Source organism: Notamacropus eugenii, chromosome 2 (assembly GCF_028372415.1).
Source record: "Notamacropus eugenii isolate mMacEug1 chromosome 2, mMacEug1.pri_v2, whole genome shotgun sequence".
NCBI classification, from domain to species: Eukaryota; Metazoa; Chordata; class Mammalia; order Diprotodontia; family Macropodidae; genus Notamacropus; species Notamacropus eugenii.
In genome coordinates, this window is record NC_092873.1 from 437,850,045 (window position 1) to 437,874,755 (window position 24,711).

The following is a 24,711-nucleotide window of genomic DNA, read 5'->3' on the forward strand; positions in this document are numbered from 1 at the left end:
AGGGATTCAGATCACAGCACCACACATCTTTGTATCATGCCTTCTTAACTGTATATTGGTGCAACTAAAACTGGAGACAACTAACAAAAGGTTAGCACTGAGCTTCCAGAAACTGGAAAGAGTTCTACCAAATTAACCAACTATGTATACAATTTCAGACATCATATTCCATAGCAACAGCATTCCTGGAATCATGGAATGTTAGATCTGGAATGAACCTTAGCAATCACTCACTGAGATCTTCATTTTTCAGATGAGGAATTGAAACCCTGAGAAGTGAATGGCCCACAGTCACACAACTAATGAGCACTAGGGGCCAGAATCTGACTCCAAACCCAGTGTCCTTTCCATCCCCTCAAAGTGATCACTTCCCTGGTCTTTTGGACACATCAGCTATTAGGTGCCCATGAATCAGAAGGCACTCTGGCTGGGTCCCAGACCTGATCTGTGGGTACACAGCAGCCATGTGCTGATGATATATATTTGTGAAAACCTGCACATATAGGAAATAATTTGCTTTATAATAACAAGGACCATTTCTTACCAACAGGCTAAAATTTCTTTTTTAAAGTTCTGTACTAATACTTCACCATTATGATATGAAAGTACTAAGGACACTTGACATAAATAAGAGTCAATATCCTTTAGAGCCTATAATTTTCAATTCAATTCAGCAAGCAGTCATTAAGTATCTTTTTTATGCAAAATAAATTTAGAGCATAAATCACAATATCTCTGAATTTGGAATACAAGTAGGTTATTTTAGGAAGGATGGTAGGAGGGAAGGAAAGAAGGGAAGACAAGGCGAAGGAAGGGGAGGAAGGGCAGGGCGGGATTTATTACGTTCCTACTATGTAGTAAGCACTTTTCAAATAACATTTTGTTCTCACAACAGCTCTGAGAGTACTATCATTATTCCCATTTTACAGTTGAGGAAACTGAGGCAAAGTGAGGTTAAGTGCCTTTCCCAGGATTACACAGCTAGTAAGTGTCTAAGGTGGGCTTTCCTGACTCTAGGTCCAGCACTCTATCTACAGTGTCCCTCAGGCACAGAATGGAAGTTGATTATCATAGTAGAAAATAACAGAAAAGATCCTCTGAAGAAGAAAGTGGACTAGCTGTAGGGCATGGTGAGACAGGTATAAAAACTAAAAGAAAAATTTCACATAGATGTATTAAGTAAAAAAAATCACGAGAAGGAGGGACCAGGAGCACATGTAATACCAATACTGTGCAGTAGGATGCTGGCAGAAGGACATCCAAAATGGACCAGGGATATCTGTCTACTTAGGGCAGAGAAACTAGAACCCAGGAAAACCTTGGCACAGAGTATTAGACTGTTAGACTGACATAGCCATACCTGTTTTCCTTTTCCTCAATGTCACTTGCGTTATTGAGTCTCCGGGGTGCTAGTGAAGAAAAATAGCTTTTGTTTTCCCTCTCCTGCAAAACCAAAATAAGGAAAGTATTGGGTGGGTATAGTATTGACACAGAAGATAAAGCCTGGGACTAAATGTATCACCACAAACCAAAACCCAATTATCCAGATCAGTTCAGACATCAATTCAATATCCATGGTTACATACAATGGCAAGTTTTCAGAGGCTCAGGAGTTCCTGGGTCCTTTCAAAGAGAAACAAGTATATGTGGAATAAGCCATTGGACTGCAGTGGTGATCAGAGCATGATAAATGTAGCCCAATTTGCTCAGTTATGGCAGAGAGGTAAGGTGTTCAAAAGTCAAATTCCAAACAGTTCTAAATGTTAGATGGACTAGTACTCATTTACTCTTCTCCCCTACCACTATCACATTTGTTTTGGAACAATTAGACTTCAGATATAAAGGACAAGTAAGTTAGGTTGTCCTTTTATCCTGTGAGGGAAAAAAAATGTAGATGGTTCTTGGAAGAAAAATACAACAAATATCACTACAAAGACAACCAAGCTACCATACCTCCTTCCATCTCAGCGTTCTCAGTAGGTTAAAAAACCACTCAATCTAACTAAAATAACATGTCATGACTTCAGAGAGGAAGGACAAGAATATCAAGTGAGCCAATTTAAGACCTGAGATGGGGCAATTTGAAATAAATCATTTTTACTCATCTTGGGTGAGAAGCTATTTGTGAGGATTGCTTAGCCACTACAAAACAGATTTGCCCCCTTTTATTGTTGGTGGAAGTTTTAGGAGCATTTTTTCCTCCAAATTCTATTCTTGCTGAGATCTTTTGGCTTGAAAGTCTAAATTAAGGGATTGTGCCAAATGTCTTTTAACTATTTTGCTCCCATGTCCTAAAAAAACAAGCAAGTGGTATTTTTTCAGGAAGACCCATCCAAGCCTGGATGCACATCACACTGTTGCTGTCCTAAGTGTGAGAAGACTGGATATAAGTACGGTAAAAAGGAGAAACTATGTGATTGGTAGAGCAAGAATTACTGCAACTTTTGTCAACAAATACCTGTCCCTTGTGAATCATGTTTTGTCCCCAGTATTAAGGTGTTGATCTATCTTCAATACCTGTGTCTTTCTGGGGCTGGCAAGGGTTTTTTATTTACCCCCACAGCTGGACTGTCACAGAATAAATCTCATGACCCCCCCAAACAGCACCTTTTCTTTGTTGTCTAGCAGTGCAGAAATCCTGGGGCTCGATGATGAACGGTAGATGGAGGAGCCTCGATCCCTTAAAGCCTCCCGAGGACTGGCCACCTCACTAAGCATGTTGTGGCTACCAGTCTTCCGGAGTCCAAGTCGCCACGAGGAGGGTGATTCATCCTTGGGCTCTTCTGCCTTACTGAAGAAACTAGAGGAGAACTTCAAGGAAAGGAAGGAACAAGAAGAACTAGTCAAATGGCAACATTCACACAATGATCTCAGACAACTAGCTTTTCCCCAACATAATTCCACTCTTTACATCTGAGCTCAATAAAGCCCTGCTGTCTCGTGCAAGGGTTACAATGCTGGATCCTAGTTACATGTGTGCCATGTAGGCCCTCATTTTTCCCATCTATAAAATGGGGATAACAGACATTGACTTGACCCAGAGGTTGAAAACTAACACTAAAATGAGTTCTTACCAAGAAAGGCAGTAAGACAAGCTGATTTTATATTAAGTAACCCTGTTTCTAAAGTCTTCAATGTAATGGAGAGGTGGCCCTAAATTCTTGTAAAAGCTATGCCTAGTAGTTCCAAGTCCTACCAACTAGAAAGGCAAAGAGTACGGGCTCAGCAACAAACTGTCATCTATCACCTGGCAACCAGCCCAGACTAGCTCAGATAGGCTCATACCACTAGAAGTCTGGCTAATAAGTGACATTTTTTTTTAGGTATACCAACTGAAGAAATAGTCAATTAAGGCTGTAAAATGAAGAACTGGAAAAACCCCTTCCAACTCTAAATCTAAGTCTATCCTATGCAGGCCAAGGATCTATGAAGTACTAAAGTATTATACTTAACAAAAACATGTAGTGAGTAAAAGGTGTAAAGATGTGCAATCTTTACAAAAATTCATTCAAATTCTAATTGCTAAAAATCTTTCAGAGGATTTGGATACGCCTACATTAGTCTGCAGCTTTAATGTAGTCTAAAGCCCTTTTGCAAAGTGCCATGGATTCCCTTACCTGTGAAGTCATCTTTGCCTATCGGAGAGAGTATGAATGCCATAGAATGCCATGTGCATCATGTTTATTCCCCAATGTTTCAAGACAACTAATGGTGTATGAATCAACTGGTGCTTTGCATTTCAGTGGACACTTACCTTCTTTTTAACTTTCCATAAATGCAGAGATGGGAGTCTCATGAGAAAGACTTTAGACCAGAGGCAAAGAGCACAGGGAGGCTGTCAAAACAGTAAATGCTGGAAGCCTAAGCTCCCCTAGACTGTTGCCTATACAAAACCATTTGTAGGAAATATTAACTTAAGATAAATTTTTTCAGGTGATAGGTAACAAGCACTTTCTAACAAGAAAGGCCCTTTTTGTTCTGTACACTAATGCTACCATCCAGATGAGAGTTTTACAGAATCAACATCAAAAGCATATTTATAAACCCCAAAGCACATAAATATATAATCTGTTATAAGCTATGATAATATTATTTTACAAAACTTCACACCAAAGCCATCCTCTTGGTTTTCTAGGGAATAACACAATGCTAGAGTTGATTTTATGGCCTTCCCAAGGTACTCACTCTTCTGGCAGGAGAAGCAGAGAAAATATTCTGAGATGGTGGTGGTATCTGCTCCATGAGCATACTCTTTGATTCAGAACTGGAGTGGTTGACAACAGCCTCTGGCTTTTGATCTGGTGTTTAACAGTGGAGAAGGAGTAAAAATACTATTAAAATCGTGCTTCTCTCTCATGCACTTCTCTGCTAATTGAAAGGGGTCACCTAGCAATTATTAGACAAAAGGATTAAAGCATGAATCCACACAAATATGTGAACTCCACAAAAATGGAAAACCACTAAGAGACTGCTAGAACTCTAAGTTAACCAAATCAGTGTGTAACTTACTCCCCTGCCCTAAGAACTTTAGTCGAAATCTTTATTATGTATAGATGGATTAAAAGTATATCAATGTAATCTGATGAATGAGTTACTGGGCCATACAAGTGTGAAATATTTCATCAACTGGTAAAATTTTATGAAGCATTTATTGTGCTCATGAGTGTTAGGGAGGCACCGTGGGAGAGACAAAAGAAGTATCAGACATGGTCCCTGACCTCAATAAATCTGTAGTCTGGTTGGGGAGACAAAACTAGCACATATGAAACAATAACAAAACAAAATTTAAAACCCCAAAGTATCAAATGAGGAATGAAATGACTGGTTTGACCAGTGAGAGTGGGACACTCCCTCCTCCCCCAAGGAACCTGCTGCCTCAGGTAGAGGCTCTAACACCTCTGTTCTGAGTCACCACAGTAAGACCAACCCCTCCTCCCCACTACCACTAATTAAGCAGCCCCTCATGGGTAGTGAATTTCTCCTCACTGGAGATTTTCAAGCAGAAGCTGAATGACTGCTTGAGTATATTATAGTATGAATTCTCTCAGGCAATCAACTGAATTTCATCAGGGGTCCTTAACCTAAGATTGAAATATTCTGAAAACTATATTTCATTAGAATTGATTTCCTTTGTAGTCCTATGTATTTTATTTAATACATTTAAAGAAGTTATTCTGAGAAGGGGATCAGAGATGGATAAAGGGATCTATGACCAAAAAAGGTTAAGAACTCCTGGACCAGATGAATGCTGAGGCTTCTTCCAACTCTAAATTCTATTATTTCGCAATCTCTTCCTGAGATTATGGCCCAAAATGAGATTTGAAAGTCTCCTTGATCCAGGAACACAAAGATGCTGCACCTATTCTGTCAATGTGTCAATATTCCTATCTATACATAGGACGACTGCTGTCATGGCGTGCAACACTAACAAACACTGCCAGAAACACCTTGGCTCAGTCTCAAGACTACTGTATATTATGAATTGCAGTGTTTTTACTGTACATATAAAATCATTAAACAAATTTTGGCTTGCGATTAGGACAGAATTTTCAACAATTTCTAAAATGGCCCTAGATATGCTTCTGCTATTTTGTACTATATATTTATACAAAGTGTCATTCTCAGCATTGATGATTACAAAATCAAAATACTGATCAACTCTGAAAAATGTCGAAGATGCTCTATGTCCTGCAGTATCAAATGTTCTGCCAAGATTTAATGCTTTATGTAAAAATAAACAAACATATTCATCTCGTTGGTATGCAAATTTGCCTTCCTCTTTAATAAATGATAAAATTATATGTATGCCAAAGAATTGTTCCAAAATACATTTCTTTATGATTTATTATCAATATGTTTGATTTGTATTGCTATTTCATATACCTATATAAGCAGGTTCATGTAAAAATTTCTCAGGTGAAAAAAGGTCATTTGTGGAAAAAGTTTAAGAAGCTCTGCCTTAGAGGATCTGTCAACCCCAGATTAAAGGCTCCTGAGCTAATTCAGTTGATTGCCCCAAAGAATTCCTACTCTAACATACTTTGTGTAGGGAAAGGACAGGGTTCAAAGATGGTGTGTCATGTAAGGGGAAGAGTAAATAGGTATAACCAGAATGTAGATGGATGGAGGGGAGTAAAGTGTAAGAAGACTGGGGGAGATGGGAAGGGGCCAGACTATACAGGGCTTTACATGCAATTACATTTGATCTGGGAGGTAACAGACAGCCTCTATAGCTTACTGAAGGGATATGTGAGTGTGAGTATGTGAGTGAGAGAGAGAGAGAGAGAGAGAGAGAGAGAGAGAGTGTGTGTGTGTGTGTGTGTGTGTGTACACGTGAGAGAGACACAGAGAATGACAAAGATATAGAGACAGAGGCAGATGCTTTAGGAAAATCATTTTTGGAAGCTCAGTGAAGGATCATTTGGAGGAGGGATATCAAACAGAAAGTGATAGAAAAAACCCAGGCATGAGGCATTGATGGCTTGACACAGGGTGGCAACTGTGTGAGGAGAGAAAAAGAGAAACAATAAAGATGTAGAAATAAGGTTTGGCAATTGATTGAATGTGGACATGTGGTTTGTCCTTCGTTTTCAAAGTGGACCATGACATCAGGAAGAAGATGCCATGACTTGCAAGTCAACTGTATTTAAGTGAGGATCATCTGTGCAAAGTCATCACCCTCATTTTCTTCTCTGGAGCTATCTGGTTCCAGTGGCCAAATATAGATCAGGAGCACTGGAGATGGCCTAAGATGCAGTGGGAGACCTTGGCCTTTTTAAGCTAACGTCTTTCAGAATTCTCACTCTGACTGAGGCAATGCCCATTCAGTGATTAGGGCTGTTTAAGAAGTGAGATGAGCCAAGGCATACTGGGAGGGGCAAGTATTCACATGGTGGTCAGAAGAAGCTATACACGGATACTATCAGGGTCTCAAGAACTTTGGAACTGATTGTGTGACATAGGAGACGCTGGCACAGGACTGCTCAGCAGAGGGTGTCCACATCAGAGAAGGCGCTGTGGGAAACAAGGAAGAAGTTCTATTTCCACAGCTTTGGGTGAAAGTTAATCAGAATTGTGACCTAGCAGAGTCAGGTAAAGAAGGTCAGAAACTTGTACACAGGCTTGATGGGCTGTTTGAGGGAAAGTCTATCAGCAAAGAGAACATGAAGTCATTTTAAGAAGCCACCTAAAAATTCAACTGCGCTTGTTAATGACATACAGTGGGTGAGTCAAAAGACTGTGACCCAAAAGAGAAGAGACCAATCCGTCCTCTGATGGGAGGATCTGTTCTGCATGAACTTTATAAAAATGCCCTCACTTCCGTATCACTCTCTCTTTCTCTTTCTGAAGAAGGGTGGAGTTCACCTTAGCCAAGATGTTCAATTCCTCTGAACTCTATTTTAATAAATTTCCTTGATATCTTTTTGTGTGTCAAGCTTGTCTCTTAACAATTTGGCACCCAACATGGGGCCTGGCTCACTGACTTGGGCAGAGTGAAATAAGACATAGGGAGAGCACTCCTGTAAAAAATTTTTTTTACAGTCCCTGTAAGTGAAATCTACTCTGTCCAAGCATATGACCTCAAAACACGTTTTGGGGAGTTCAGAGGAACTGGGGGAGGAAATTTGCTGGGTGACAAGGTCAGCCAGTATAGTGGGCAAAGATAAGACCAGCCCAGGAACTTGCACTCTAGGTCAGTCTTTTACTGATGGAGTGAAGTTTGGCACTGCAATCTCTCTGTTGGTCATATCCCTGTTCAGGAGTTTCCTGGTTGACCCTAAGCTAATGAGTGAACATGAACAGAGTTCCAGGATTTCAAGCAATGGGGGGAAGAAATTCTAAGCTTAATCTCTGACAAAACGTACCTCTGGAGAGCCCATTGGGGAACTTGCTAAGCAATCAATCAGAGTAAATAACCCCAAGTTTCTGACCAGGCTGAATTTGAATTCGAAATTGATGTGCTTTGGTATATAATATATGTAATATATTATATATAAAATATAATGCTTTGGTAACTGTCTTGTCTGTGTGTGTTTGTCTGTGGTTAGAGGGGGTGGCTGAGAAGGAAAAATGTGGCTCCATATATATAAATTGTTAGGCTCTTAACTTCTAAGGTTTCTTTTTTTGAAGTAGCAGGAAGGCTAGAAGAGATTGGTATTTGGTCTGTTTGAAATGTAAAGGGAGAAAGATATGGGTGGGATTGTAGAGTGTCCGTGTACTCCAACTTTGTGCACCAGAGGAAGTTACTTCCTTCCCTCCCCCCACTTCATTTCAGAAAATCTTTATCCTGATTGGGAAACCAATAGGCAAAGTTATGGAAGGTTATCCAGTTTTAAGTTTTTAAAAATGTTTACTGTGATTTGTAATTATTACTCTTAGTTATGAAGCTCCCAAGTGCCATTCTTAGAAGTCACACTTTGTCAGCATTAAATTAAATTCCTTAGGTCTCTGCCTGGATCAAAAGCCTAGTCTTAGAATATTGGCATATTTTAAGCTAACCTGAGGAGAACAGGTGTGATTTCAAACTCTTTGTAGAATATGCTTTTCCTAGTATATAGCCTGAAACTCCCAAGGGGAATGGAGTGGGAAACTGGAGTGCAAAGGTTAAAATGTTTATCATTAGTGATTATAAATCCATATTTGATGTGATTCAAGTCAAAATCTGTCCTGGGGGAATAAAGAGCAACATCTGGGAGTGCTCCTCCTATCAGGATTGAGCAGAAGAAGATATTGTTATTTAGCATTTATGATTGTAAAGTGCTTGACACAAGGAAGGGTATATGTTAGATGCAACATTAATCTAATGTAATTGTCACAATTTTTAAATTTGGATTTTGTTATACATAGATTGGGATTTTATGGAGATGTGAAAGAAATTAAATAATTTGAATTTATATTTGGTTACGAATAAGCAGCGATAATACTGATATTTGCTACCTCATGGTAGAAACAAGGGTATTGATGAAAAGTAATAACTTGAGATGACTCTACCTGAAAGGATATCAAGTCAATATTTATTTGCTATTTAAAACTTTATGGGACTACAATTTACGATTGTTTTAAGCTCTGATTACAGGACTAAATTGTCTAAGTTATCATAAAGCAAACTGACACAGACTGCAGGTTGAGAACTGCTACAGGCAGATATTTGGAGAGAGTCTTGAAGACTTGAGGTAGGATCTTCCTAACTCTATTTCCCAGTAATTTTGCTATGTCCTTTCTAAAAAAGGAAAATTCCCCTACCTGATTACTCCTAAGCCCTGCTTTTAGCACCTAGTGATCACATGATTGGCTGGTTAGATACTGACTCATTCCTGGTATCAAGCAGAGCTAAGAAAGTTCTTTTCTTCTATACAGATATATGACACTGTCCCTCTTTTTCTTTTATAGCAAAATTTTATAATTAAAAAAAGTTATGTAAGGAGATGAATTTCTGTGCAAGGTGATGAGGAAATGCATTTACCTGAATCAACAATGTGTTGCTTTAAGTTTTAAATATGTAATAATATATTGTTGAAAAAGTAATTTATCTAAATGTTGTTATATTAGGAATTGCATTGTTAAATTAATGATGAATTGGTTAAGAAGGTACTATGAATTCTGTGTAAGAGTTTCTATGTTGTAGGATTCCTATTGAAAAAATCCTTGAAAAAAAATATATATACACACACACATATATTTTTATATATGGGTATGATTTTCAAGCCTGTTTCATCTAAGGATAGATTAAGTATGTTAAAAAGTTTATTTCTGCTATTAAGAAGGAAGTTTTAACTAAAATTATTTTGCTATAAATCAAGCATTTACAGAAGTATGTTTGTGAAAGGAAACTTGGTAAATATGCAAAGGTCTTGGTTTTAGATCTTTTCTTGTAATTTTTTCCAATTATATTCTAGAGGGTTTTGTGATAGATTGTAAACTGTTTTTAAGAGAGGAAAATATTTGTTGCATGAAGAAATGTTTTGTAAAATCTTTTGTATGATTTTTGGAAGGTCTATCAAATTTATATTTGTAAGTTAATTTGTTATAATAACTTGAGGTTTTATGGGGTTTGGAAGATAAGAGACAAGATGAGGGATAACAGGAATTTTATGGCTCTAGGAAGCTCTGTGATAAATTTAAGACAGCCTCACGGTGGCTTCCTCAAAGTCCAGTCATTATTGCAAAAGGACTTCTTAAGATCTAATCTGAACTCAGAGCTGCTCAGGGAAAAGATGTTAACACTTTCCTATTTTTGAAGGGAAGGAGGGGTGCCAGTCCCTAAGGCTGGAAAAGCCTGAAAGCACAACCCAAGTGGCTATAGCATCTGAGGCTAGAAAGCAGTGGCGCCTCAGACTCAGGTAAACTGGGTTTATTAGGAACTCTATATGGAGTTTCTAAATAAGGAACTTGTTTTGGTGATAAATAATCTCTAGTGATTGGTTTTTAGGACAAATTTAAGATCTAAGATGTAAGTTCTGGTAAAAGTTTTGATTAGTGAAACCTGCCATCTGATACAAAAGCCTTCGGGATCATTACTAATTATGTTCTACTACTCAGAAGAGAATGTGACTGTTACAGGCAAAAGTTTGCCTCAGGGGACAATCTTGTCCTCAGCCTGGGATGGGATCCTTCTGGCTCAGTTTCCCCATTGTATTCTTCTGAAAAGAAATGTTTCCTCCTGGCATAGTCTTGGAATAGGACATTTTTTCTGAATGTTATGAGAACAATTAGATAAAGGAAGGGAAATTCCAAATTTTCACATGGACTATTTGTGTCCACCTGTGGTAGAGCATATTGAGCTCCTATTGGTCTGATCGGCCACAGCTGGACACATTGAAACTTGGCTCTTAGCACAGTTATGTCATTTTGGTACTCTTCAAAGTGAAGGACAACAAGGGAGGGGAAGACCCACAGGCTTTCTGGCCAAAAGAAAAACAATTACTATTTACCTTTACTCTGAGCCAGTTACTCTAAGCCATCAGGGCCCAAACAATAATCATTAAGTTGTGTTGGGGTATCTGGCCAATCAATGAGAGCCTGAGTGAACTGGGTTTAAGGCATAGTCTTTAAGAAAAAAAATCTAGCCAGTAAACCCCAAGATATCTAGATAGGTTTCAGCTTTCAAACTTTACCTTCCTTTGGGCAGAGCACCCTTAGGTAAGGGCATGATACTAAGAGAGAATGTGGATGTGGATGTGAATAAGAAGGAGAGTAAAGGATGATACAGAGGCTGTGAGCCTGAGGAGTTGGGAAAATGGTGGTGTCCTTGACAGGAAAAATGAAGTTTAGAAGGGAAGGGTTTGGTGAGAAAGATAATGATTTCTGTTTTGGATTTCTGTTTGAGATGCCTTATATGAGATGTTCAGCTGAAGATATCCAAAAGGCAGTTGGTGATGAATGATGTATGATATATAATGTGTGAGGTGAAGGACAATCTAGAAGAAGAGAAGCACAGGCAAACATATTAAAAGAAAACATGGTCTCCATGTAAGCAAAACATAATGCTCTCCAAGAAAGAATATGTAGAGACGTTTCAAGGATTACAAGATGTCTCCCAGTAGAACAAAGGTCAAAAAACCTGACAACCATAATAAAAGAAATAATCCTAAAAATATCCTGCCAAGAATTTCTGAACAAAGTGCCAGTCAAGGAAGGCTGAGGAAGGTGGTGTCAATCAAGGCTTGAGTTAGCAGCATGGTGGTGAGTTTAGAAATGAGTCTCACTTTCTCCTCCACAGTCACGTACATCCGTCCAGCAGTAAGATATATTTCAGGACAACTGGAAATGGCCTAGGATGCAGTGGGAGACCTTGGCCTTTTTAAGCTACAGTCTCTCAGAGTTCTCACTTTGACTGAAGAAACACCCATTTAATGATTAAAACTAGTTAAGAAATGAGCCAAGGAGCTATGCTCAAAGGGCTATGAAAATATGCATACCCTTTGACCCAGCAATATCACTTCTAGGACTGTATTCCCAAGAGATCATAAAAATGTGAAAGGGTCCCACATGTACAAAAATATTTATAGCAGCACTCTTTGTGGTGGCCAAGAACCGGAAATCAAGGGGATGCTCATCAATTGGGGAATGGCTGAATAAGTTATGGTGTATGAATGTAATGGAATACTACTGTGCTATAAGAAACAATGAACAGGAAGACTTCAGAGAGGTCTGGAAAGACTTGTATGATCTGATGCTGAGCGAAAGGAGCAGAACCAGGAGAACTTTGTGCACAGCGCACCACAGTGTGCGAGAGTTTTTTCTGATAGACTTGGCACTTCATTGCAATGCAAGGACTTAAAAAAAGAATTCCCAATGGTCTTTTAAGGCAAGATGCCTTCCACATCCAGAGAAAGAACTATGGAATTCAACTGCAGAATGTAGCAGATCATTTTCTTTTGTATTACGTTTTGGTTTGTTATATGATTTCTCCCATTCATTTCAATTCATCTATGCAGCATGACTATGGTGAAAATGTATTTCATAGGAATGTATGTGTAGAACCTATGTAACACTGCATGCCGTCTCGGGGAGGGAGGGGGAAAGTAGAGGGCAGGGATGGAAAAAGAAATCTAAGTTATATGGTAGTGATTGTGGAAGACTGAAAAGAAATAAAACTAATAAAAAAGAAATAAAAATAAAAAAAAGAAATGAGCCAAGGAATGGCTCCTTTTTTCTAATTTAAAAAAATTAATTTGGAAGGCAAAGACCCTCAGGGTTCCTGGCCAAAACACTAACAATTACTATTTACATTCACTCTGATCCCTCAGGGCTCAAACAATGAACACTAAAAGGTGCTAGAGTAAATTGGACTTAAGGCATAGTCTTTAAGAAAGAAATTTACATACATGGATAACCTATATTAGATTGTTTGCCCCCTTAGGGAAAGAGGAGTGGAGGGAGGGAGGAAAATGTTTGGAACTCAAAATCTTATAAAAGTGAATGTTGAAAACTTTCTCTCCATGTAATTGGAAAAAAATAAAATACTATAAAAAAGAAAGAAATCTAGCTAGCAAACCCTAAGATATTTTGCTAGGTTTCAGCCATCAAAACTTGCATTCCTTCGGGCAGAGCACCTACAGGTAAGGGCATGATATCCCATGTGGACACAGGGAGAGGAAGAAGGAAAGGGATAAGGAGAGGAGGGAGCAACACTTTAAATATAGGACAAAACAGAAAGGAAGACAAGGAAGAACCAGATAAGTAAGATAACTTTGAAAGTTACATGTTGAATTATTACATATTTTAAAAGAAAAACCAGCTGTACAAAATAAAGATGACAGTTTTAAGTACAGTCTTCTTTTTCTATGCAACTATGTATATGGAAATATTCTATTCAATATTTAAATTCAGAGGCAAATTTTTTTTAATTGGAAAGACATCAAATTCTTTGTAAAATTTGTCTTACTCCTCATCCTTATCAACTAATGTTCATACATAAACTGCAATAACTTTTATGGTAATCTTTTTTGCAAGTGGTTATCATAAGCATTATAATATGAGTGTCCCATGAAACATTACTTCTGGTTGTCTTTGGATTCACAATAACTCCTTTATTTACCTCTCCAAGGAGAGCCTATGGCCTAGCCTTCCTTTCATCTGCAACCTCCTTTTGTTTTCTGGATTACTTTACATGACAATCCATAAATACAGTAAGGAAGATAAAACATGTACTGTATACAAGTGATTACAATATAGAGTTTACTGATAAGTGCCATAAGAATGGTATCAACAAAGAGCTATAAGCAGTTTAGAAGCTCTATGTTAATACCATTCTTGTGCCACTCACATTTGGCTAAACATGGAAAATTTTACTGAGAAAGTGCCTTCAAAAACAACCAAAATTTGAAAATGTGAATGCTGAATCTATCGAGTTAATGGTCTCATTTTGTGGGATCATATACAAGAGCTTATTCTGCTTTATAGATCATCTAAAGTAACCCACTGTTTAAAAGGCACTGACTAGGGGATCAAAGGGTTAAGGTATTCCAAGCCGAAGGAATGAGGAAAAACACAGATACAAGCATGTGCAAAAACATGTTGAAGGGATGGTTCATCTAGACTCTAGAGCACAGTAGTATATATGCAGAAGAGTGGGATAAGATAAAATTGTCAAGGCTGCTGAGGACAGATTATAGAAGGCCTTGATTGCTGGGCTAAGGAAGTTGAACTTTATTTGTTAGAGAGACATAGACCATTTTTAAGTAGAGGAAAGAATGTAATCAAAGCAGTGATGCAGGAAGATTAAACTGGCAGACTTGGACAGAGTAGATTTGAAGTAGGGAAGAGACTAAAACCACGAAGACCAGTTAGGAGTCACTGCAATAGTTGAGAAACCCCTTGTGTTCTTCTAATTCTAAAATTCTAACTATGCCTTAACATTTAAGCTACCAGAAGGCTGTTCTAGATAGATAGTGCCTAAGATACTGTAGATTCTGAATAAATATTAAAGTATTCATGTTAAGTATTCGGTCATTCAGGTCAGCACTGGACCAGCATTTCCCAGCAAACTGTACCTGCCATCTGACTGAACAAAAGGAAATCTGCTACACTAAATTCAACTAGCATTTATCTCTTCTCTAGGCTTTCAACTTTTCAACTTCCCTCACTGAAATTTAACAGCCCACAGAGAATCAGGCAGGAAAGAGAGAAGATGGTGTCCTATATCTAAAGTAGCGGTGCCTCCCATGCCAAAAATCACCAGGACGTGATCCCCACCAAAGGAACAGCAATGTTCAGACTTCAACTTTATTACGGGCAACCTGGCAACATCATAGTTTAGGAGAAAACAGGCTCTACTGCAGGCTACCTATTGTAACGGGATGAGTTAGAGCCGACCCCTGTCCATTGCAGGACACCACACTGAGAACCTGCCTAGATAACCTGGGGGCTTGTCAGTAGGGGTGGAACTAGATGGATTTCAGGAGGAAGGGTCTCGTCTTTGTTTGCAACATGGCAGTTCTTTGTCCAGCTCTGGATGTCCAGTGGAGAAGACACCCATATAAGGAATAGTGTTAGGTGATAGGTTCAATGTATAGGCTTAGAAATGTTCACGTAATTAAGACTATATATGCATGTGAGCTAGCCGGAATAAACGGAGCTCTCACCACCTTGTCTCCCGCCTCATTTCATTACTCACTAGATCGAGGCCTCTTGCCGGACAAGAGCCTTGGGTAGGGTTTAGGGATCCCCGTAATGGTCTAGGGGACCCCAACAGCCTATGTGAATTTTTTTTATCCAAGTCAGTCTTTCTGACCAGAAATACTGAACATACATTGGAATTATTCTACATCCACGATTCTGTAGTGTTCCAACATTTGCCTTCACAGGAAATGTAGCCTTACAGTGAATGTTGAGAGTATCAAGTTAATGGTATCATTTTGTCGGATCAAATATAAGACCTTTTCTTATTCTGCTTTATGGATCATCTAAAGTGATGCACTGTTCTAAAAGATCTAGACCCTCAGGAACTGTTCAAGAATAGGCAGAATGAAATAAAAGTACATGTGAATGGATCTCTCCAAATGTATGCCTGACTGCACAGCAGAGCTTCTTATAAATTATTTTAGATGAACCTCCTGATCATTTTATGGAACATTATACTAATATCTCACTTGCTATAAAAGAGGTCTTGGTCAAACTGCTCAAGAAGATATATTTGGTAACTAGAGCATGTCCAAACTAAAAAGTCATAAGATGGAAAATACACAATTCCTTTCTTCCCCTGCATAATACTTGCCTTTTACAAAATCTTATCACCAACCACAGAACTGAGGGAACTTACAGGTTAGATAACTAAATATGAATTTATTCACTAGGGAGAAAGAAAAAGTATTTGCCCCAAAGTGTACTTGCAAGCTCTCCTTTCTTCTGCCTCCCATCTTTAATCCAGAGTCTTTGGAATTTGATCTTCATATCATCCACCAACTCAGGGTCAGGACATTTGGCTCCCTCATATTAGAGCCCACAGAGCATCTTATCACATCACTACCTAGGAATGACTAAATATACTCTTCCACAGCCAAGAGTTCTACAACCAAGTTTCTGAAACAAAATCAAGACTTAAAAATTTATTTTGGAGTCCTCAATGGCTTGGTAGTTTTCAAATAAGAAAGGCCAGGGGTGTAGAACCTGCAGCCTCAGGGAAACATGGGGCCCTCTAGGGACTGCTTCAGTCAAAGCGCCACAATTGAGGCCTCGAAGCCACAGGTTCCCCACCCCTGAGAAAGGTTCTCTTAGCTATCCAGCTTGAGAATGTTATACATAAACATCACTGTATTACCTGCCTCCTTCTCAGTGTCTGACTCGGAAGCTTCCTCTTCACCTTCTTCCTCTTCTGAGCTAGAGCTGCTAGATTCCTTAATCTCTTTCTCTGCTTCTTGGGACTTGGGTGTTTCCTCATCATACAGAATCTTCTCTTTGCTAAATCAGAAATGAGACTAAATGGTGTTGACAAGACAAGCAATTTCTGAGTTCACTTGTATTGAAGATTAACAAGGGAGTAGCTTTCAAACTCTTTCTTCTTCCATTTCCTTTCTCTGAAACCCTGGTTCAAGTCTGCCTTATTTAACTCCCTTACTCAAGCATAGTTTGCTTGAATAGCTCTAGGACCATACCAGCATCTTGATGGTAAACATTGCCACCAATGTAGATGGGATAAGAACCCTTGGATCAGAAGGAGAAAAATGCTAAAATCAGGCCTAACGAATTTCAAAACTCCAAACATTTCACTTATTCTCAATGACTTCACTAATAAATGCAATCTACCTATAATGAAAACACTTAGCAAACCACAATAAATTAATACATGTGAGTTATTGCTATAATTTTTGGTGATAAGGATTGTGATGATAATGATGATGAATGAAATTCCCAGAAAAACCTTCCTAAGAGATCACAGGAAAGAAGCAGAGTTTGTTCTGTTTCTCTTAGGCCTATGTAGGCCTCTGTGCCACAGCACAATGCTATGTGTGAAAGAACTAAAAAGGCAAGGAACATAAGTTATTCTGAGGTTCTGTAAACTCATATCACTTAAAAACATGCATTTTCAAAGTCTAGGAAGGAGTTGCTCATAAAGTCAGCTAAAATCCCATTCCTCCCTGTCCTGTTCTTATTGTCAAATGTCTTACTTTTTGAAGAGTCCACTCTGCAATTTGCCATTCAGGTCTGCTTCAATGAGTTTATTCCTTGTCTCTTTCTCACTTCGAAGCTGAGAATGGAAAAAGGAAAATACAGAAAAATAGCTTGTTGATTAATAAGCATGAGCAGCAATGAAAGGCTCTCAGAATGGTCTGACCATCCTGGAGGTGACTATTAGGACTGAAGGGAAGGGGATACAGAGAGTGACACAAGTTAGGTCTTTTTAACAACGACCTCACTAGGGAGCCACATGTGAGGATGAGAAAGTAAAGGACAGGCTGTGCAGAGAAGATGGAGGTGAAGCTTTGATTCAAGAAAGGAACAAAACTTCAAAGCTAACTCTGCTAACTTGCCAGGCCATTTTTTCAGAAAAAGAATAAAAATCCAGAAAGGGGGAGGTGGATAGAGAGAAAGTCAATTAATCATAGAATCATAACATATAAAAGCTCAAATCCACTCTAAAAGTCATCCAGTCCAGCTCTCTCATTTTAGAGATGAGGAAACTGAAACCCACAAAGGGGAAGTGACCTGCTCGTAGTTACACAAGTGGCACAGCTAGAATTTGAACCCAGATCCTGTGATTCTAAGTCCAGTGTTCTTGCCTCTGACCCAAAAGGTTCGTGCCACTATAGATTTATTATGAAAAAGCAGATTTACTTCAAAAAGAAATCAATAGTTAAGAAAGTTTAACACCCAAGACTAGAGAAAAGATCTTGATCAAAGGGTATTCATAGGCCTGCAAACTAATTCACCAAATACTGCTGGAAAAGTAAAACAGAAACCTCATCTGCCAGTGAATATATTAAGGATTAATTATAATCTACAGTCCCTCATGGCCATCCAATTACGTCCAAACCCAACCACACAAACTACATATGTCTGTTTTAGGAATGCTGTTGTGGCTAACAGTAGTAATCTTTGTCATTTAGGAAACAGTGGCATCTAGTGATGTGCTTTACAACAAGAGATTTAAAGAGTTAGCAATTAGTTATTCTGCTTGGAGCATAATTCTATGTAATTCTGTCACTGTCTTAAAGTAAACTGAAACACAAGAATTGCCAGAAAGAAATAATGCACTATAAAGGGCTGTCCACACTTCTTAAAGCTCCCTTGAAAGCCCAAGTCTCAGTATCATTAGAGCAGGAGAAGAAAGCAAAGACAATCTTCCCATTTAGATGTTTCTCTTTCCCTCAGCCAAAGGAACAGAAAAGGCAAGAGGACCATTACCCAAAATACTTGCAAAGGATCCTCCATTAGTCATTTTATAAGGCCCATAGCACAATTCAGAGAAGTCGAATTCTAGTCTTTGCTCTACCACTTATAAGACATGTAACTTCTTTCGAATGAAGAGGTTGGCCCAGGGCAGGATTTCTTAACCTTTTTTGTGTCATGGACCTGTCTGGCAGTCTAGTGCACCCTTACATATCTGTTCTCAGAATAATGTTTTTAAATGCATAAAATAGATAGGATCACAAAGGAAACCAGTCATACTGACATACAGTTGTCAAAACATATATTTTTTAAAGTTCATGGGCCTCAGGTTAAAAACTTTTGGCCTAGGGGAAAGCTAATGGCTTTTTCAAATTTGAAAATCCTATTCTCTCTAAGATGAGCACCTATATTTATGGTGTTAGTAACTACCCTTTTGTTAGAGTCCTTTCTCTCTCCAGTCAATCAACAAATACCAACAGCAGGACTCAACTCTTATCTCAGCATCCCAAAACAAACCCTTCTTTCCCTACTTCTGGAGGTCTTGTGATCTTGGGGTACATGTGCCAACCACACTATCAGAACTCTCACCAATGCCTACTTGCTCTAAGTCCAATGCAACAGTGCTATTACATCAGGTCTATCAGATACAGCGCCTGTCCCAACACTCTGAACAGCTATTCCCTGCCTCACAGTCAATAAAAAGGTTCACAGAAAAACAGCCTCCCGAGACGGATGCGAAGGAAGCCACTGACTGGGATTCCCACGGCTGCTGACTTTGTTCCAGTGATCACACACTCGGAATCTTCGAACGGACACAAGGTTAATTCTTTCATTCACACACTCTGCCATCTTTAAGCACTGTATAGAAGTTTATGCACTGGTTTTCTGTGAACCTGGAGTCAAGAGAGACCTGGTTTCAAAACTGACATCACATCCTTATTTGGTGTGCCTATGAGCAGCCTCAAATTTCCTCATCCACAAAATGGGACTAATCATACATATTATGGCTACTCTGTAAGGCTGTGCTGAGGATTAAAGAGATAGGGAATGTAGAATTCTTTGAAAACATGAAGTCTTTTATGAAGCGTATAGGTTAACATATTTATGTTGTTATTTTGCAAAGCAGACAGCAAAATAACGCCCACAGTTGAAAGCTCAATGAGGGCAGGGTGATGGGGGTAACGATGACAATAAATCTTCAAATTTGTATAGTTAAGATTTCTGGAATAACAGAGTATTCAGCTATCCAGTGTCCATGATCCAAAATGCAGTGCTTCTTTTTTCAATTTCAAGTAACAAAAGTTTCTTGATCTTTTCAGTTTTTCCAACAATGACATCCAACTTATGAGGTATCCAGGTACTTAGCATGGAAAAAATTATGATTCTATAGCTATGCTGAGAATTCAGTGGCAATCAGAAGCTTAAAAACTCTAACAATTGATAGGTTATCTCACTATAAAAAGTAGGTTTTACCATTAGGGGTTTCTGGGATATTTCCTTATAACAGGCTGTCTGATAGTCCCTGAAGAAACCAATAATCATTTAGGAATGCAGATGTGCCCATTTTAGCCCTCAGCAGAGGCATATCTAAAGCAAGTGGCTAAGATACCTGGAGCAGATAACAAATTGTTAAAGAAGTTTCAATAAAAGGCACCAGTCCCGACTCACCACATTCTGTTTTTTCTGGAGCATCTCCAAATGTTCCACAAGCCCTTCATCAGCCACATCAAAAGGTGTTTGTCCCTGGCAGTGAGAAGGGGCACAATAACCAGCAGGAAATAAAATAGCAACAAAATTAGTTCTCTCTGTGCTAGGGATCACTCAACTTCCATGTTTTGCTTTTGCACCCTGCCCACAGAATCCCTTTTTTATGATACTGTCCTGCCAGAGAAGACATATAAATGATAGCCATTTAAAAATAATGTTTTATATGTTACAAGATTTAGTACTCGTACCTCCTCACACTCCTTTCAAAGGTAGGGGACTATGGGTGGGGAATACTGCATATAATTTCAAACTCCTTTGATATGCTTGTTAATTTTTGCTGAACTATTTTCTTCCCTACTCTTTTTTATTTTTATAAGGAATGGTACTCTGGGAGCAGGTGGAAGGAAAAGATAAAATGAGAAGTATAGGTGATATAAAAATAAAATACATCGACAAAAATTTGTTTTTAGAAAAGGAAGCATACAATGTGATGCTCTAACCATTCATCACCTTCTGACATGTTACTGATCACTCTGCCCACTGCTGCCTACTGTATTTCTGTTTCACTGACCAGTTTGTTCCTGATATCCATGTCACAGAGTGCTTCTGCCAGGATGGAACAGGCCTCTTTCACCCCCCAATGTGCAGCAGCATGGAGGGGAGTCCAGCCATCATGATCCTGAACATTTAGTTCATAGCCAGCCTGAATCAAAAGCCTGAGAAGAAAAATCAAAGGTAAAATGCTTAACATTATAGTTCTCTCCTAGCCCATTACCAGCTTAGCTTTGGGTCCTGAAATTCTAGGTATTCCCAGTGCCTAGCAAGTGTCTTACACACAGAAGAAAGGCATTTAAAAAACACTAAACTAAAATGAACTGAATGATGCCCTCCACTCTCTAAGTCAAAGTTCAGGTTTCAAAAGCAATTCTGGGGGAGCCCATCATAAGCTCTATTGTCCAAAGATGGTATCTACTAAATGCTACCCAGCATTTCAGCATTTTCCTGGCACACTCATGTTGTCCCTATAAACAGAGAACTTAAAAAGGTGTGTACCTTCAATATGTATACTAAGGCAAGACCAATTCAAATAGCTACATCCTAGAAGTATAACATGAGGATGAGTTTTTGATTTTCTCATACAAGGAAAAGACAAAATACAAATTGTAAACCTAACTCTCTGCAGGGCACTTTCTAGAAAATCGCTCATACATTGCACAGCAGATGTATGACAGACTCAGATACCCTCATTCTATAAACGCTCAGCCAACAAAGCCTGAACAACCAAAATCTACAGCCCAAACTTGAGATTGTGGCACGTAGGAAATCCTGAAGTCTCAACTTGTTGGAGGGCTGCTGAAGACTTGTGGCTCCCATCTTTAAGCCATGAATCACAGAATTCAGATCTGGAGGTGCTCTCAGAGATTCAGTCAATATTTACATGATGAAGAATTCCTTCATCACGTAAACACAGATGACAAGTGTACACTTGGCCTCAGCTTGAGCTACTGCCTCAGGAGGCAACCCATCCCAGTATTAAGAATGATTTTCTTAAATGCAGTTCAACAACTTGATAAGCATTTATTAAGTATCAACCGTGTGCCGGGCACTGTGCTGAGTACAGGAAATATAACAACAAAAACGAAACTGCTCATGCTCTCAGAGACCTCGATTTCAACAAAACAGAGAGAGTGAAGAGCATGTACACAGATAAGTACAGAATCTATACAAAGTAAATAATACATAATTGGTAAAGGGGACGATGGTAAGCCTGAATTTGTTTATCTGCAACTTGCACCTGTTGCTACTCTTTGGTGCTAGCCATTTAAGTTTTTAGGGAAGCTGAGCTAGTATCAACATCAAGAGATGAAGGATGTGTAGGATGGGTGATGTATATTATATAAAAAGGAGCCTTTAAAGAAGTTTTATTTTTACATTTATCTGGAAGACGCAATATAGTGAATTGGTGTATACGTAATTAAAAATTTCAAAGCCATTACCAGAGACTATAAAGGACCAAAATAATTACAAATTCATACTTTATTACTAATTATAAGAGGTTCTGGCTGTACATGTTATTTGTGATGAATCCTAGGCCTGGAAGTGGCCTTGTGGAGTGTAGTAGACCAATGTTTTCCAAATTTTTTTATGGTCCATAGAACACTTGCATGCTTTATATCTCATAGCACGCTTGTATGCTCATGAACACACAAAACCCAAGGCTGCTGTGGAAGAAGAAAAGAAAGGGACAAGCTCATTATGAACAATGGCAGAAGGTGGAGTGTGTACCCTGAAAGTCTAATGAGGGAGGAAACATATATCAACTGAGAAAATCTTTTATCCTGAGAAATCCTTCATTCTCCTTCAGAAGCATCAGTCAAAAGACTCATCGGCCAAGTTTTGGCTGACAAAACTTGCTCAAGGTGTCAAGAGGTCATACCTGAGGACTTCGGAGTAGCCCTTGGCTGCGGCCACGTGCAGCGCGGTGGCCCCTGAACGAGCCTGTCTCACATCCTCAATTTGACCACGATTGAGCCACTGGCGAGCGTCCTGCAGCATCTGCTGCTCCTCTTCTTTTCTCGACTGCTCCAGATCAAGCCCTGTGGAAACCAGCAGAGTGAAGCCCCCGGATTGGTCTGGCAGGGTATCTTCTTTGTCTGGATCCCAAACATGCCTCAAAACACAAGCTCAGTCTTCAAGCTTTGAGTTTTTCCATTTTATGCCTAGCTTAGAATGCAAATGACGTTTAAACACAATCACACACACACAAAGTCTAGTATGGTGTAAAATGCACTGAACTGGAGTAAAGAGATTTCTTCCATTAAGTAATGGTGTTCTTCAGCAAGTCTCTTCACCTCTCTCATTTCTCTGTCCTCATCAGAGAAGCATATGAGAATAGATAAAAGTATTGGAGAGAGAGTAACAAACATCTAGGGTAGAATCCGAACTCTGATACTCACTAGCTGTGTGACTAGGGAAAGGATCTTTGCCTTATCTTTCAAATGGAGATAATACTTATATGTACCTATCTTATAGGGTTGTTATGAGACTCAAATGAAATTATATATGTAAAGCACTTTGCAAACCTCAAAATGGTATGTAATTGAGTTATTATTATTACTCCTAAAATAAATGTGAAACAACATGATCACTAAGACTACTGTTCTATGTGTGTACATGTATGTGTGCATGTGTACACACACACACAACACATATACATATCACTGTTACTATTTAAATCAATGGATAACTTCTGATACAGAAATGAAAATTCTACATGAAGGAGCATTCATGAGGGGAACATACCATAAGTACTCATAAGAGGAAAAGAGCCTACAAATCAAATGCCTTGTATTTGCATAACACTTTTCAAGAACTTTTCTATACATGATGTGTAGTTTTAGCCTCACACCAGATGTATCCAGGAGAGAGAACATCTGAAAGAGGATGAGACAGACATGAAGAGTCAGGTGACTCTCCAGTGTCACACAGCTCATTGGTGACATAGGTAGGTGAGCACTACAACCAGGATTCCCTGAATTATAGCCTAGTGATCATGCCTCTATAGCACAAGGAATACAATATATTTAGTCCACAAACTGCAAATGAAAACAAATAAAACACCATTCTCTAAAGAGATTTCCCAAGAGCAATTCCCATACATAAATTAGAACAGTACTTTGGGCTATAAAATCTCTAGTGCAGATGACTCCTACCCAAGTATTATTAATAAGTAATATAATAGTAACTGGAGTTAAATGTGTTCTCCTTCTGAAGAAATGCCATCAAACTTCAGAAAATTCATATGCCATTTAAAAATATTAAGGGGATATCTGATTGGTAAATTATTAAAGATACTCAACTTTATATTACTTGATGTCACAGAAGCATTCTTCCTCAACACAGGAAAATCCAAAATCAATTCACGCAAATCCAGATACACTCATTTTCTGTTTGGTCCTGACATCCTCCCAGTTAGTTACACTACTGGTAATCTGCAATGCAGCTGAACTTGTGTGGGAAGGGAGAGGTTTGCTGCAGAGATCCTGGATGCTATAAATAATCAAGGACTGACAGGAGCTCAAATCTAACAGAATCAAATCATCCCTCAGGTGTTAAGGACTGGGCACATATACTGAGATTCTGTCTACACTCACACTTGAGACAACAGAAGGCAAATGTTTCAATCACAGATGGTCTCATAACCCAAAACAGTAACTTCTTCCTCCAGCTTGTCTCAGAAAGAACTTATTTTCCAAAACTAACCTCTCTGACTGGGTGCTCCATTTTCATCCTCATCTTTCTCCGCACCCCCAGCCTTTCTGCCATCTATCCTTGTCTCTATCTTCTGACTCTAGGCCTTTTCACTGGCTGTCTCCATGCCTGGGAAACCTCCTTCCTCTTCTCTGCCTCCTGATTTCTCTGGCTTCCTTCTAGTCCCAGTCAAAGTCCCATCTTCTACAGGAAGTCTTTCTCCCTTCCCTCATTGCTAACACCTTCCTTCTGCTGATTATCTCCCATTTATCCTGTCTATAGCTTTTTGCAGGTGGTTTCCCCCATTAGACTGTGAGTTCCTCGAGGGTAGGATTGTCCTTTGCCCTTCTTCATGTCCCCAACTTTTAGCACAGTGCTGGGCACATAGGAGATGTTAAAACATTGTTTACTAACTGACAGTAA

The 24,711-nt window shown here is 38.9% G+C and overlaps 1 protein-coding gene across 9 annotated transcripts in view; it reads right to left on the reverse strand.

Annotated features, from left to right (window-relative positions):
* PPP1R12B (protein phosphatase 1 regulatory subunit 12B) overlaps positions 1–24,711 on the reverse strand; it is a 262,789-nt gene that overhangs the window by 155,491 nt on the left and 82,587 nt on the right. For all 9 annotated transcript variants that reach the window (XM_072648190.1, XM_072648188.1, XM_072648189.1 and 6 more), the window contains exons 4-11: positions 22,475–22,634; positions 20,609–20,753; positions 19,999–20,073; positions 17,109–17,188; positions 16,262–16,401; positions 4,186–4,298; positions 2,608–2,811; positions 1,361–1,443 (exon numbers count right to left, since the gene is read on the reverse strand). In XM_072648190.1, coding sequence (XP_072504291.1) covers positions 1,361–1,443; positions 2,608–2,811; positions 4,186–4,298; positions 16,262–16,401; positions 17,109–17,188; positions 19,999–20,073; positions 20,609–20,753; positions 22,475–22,634 — 1,000 coding nt within the window. The remainder of the gene's footprint in view (positions 1–1,360; positions 1,444–2,607; positions 2,812–4,185; positions 4,299–16,261; positions 16,402–17,108; positions 17,189–19,998; positions 20,074–20,608; positions 20,754–22,474; positions 22,635–24,711) is intronic.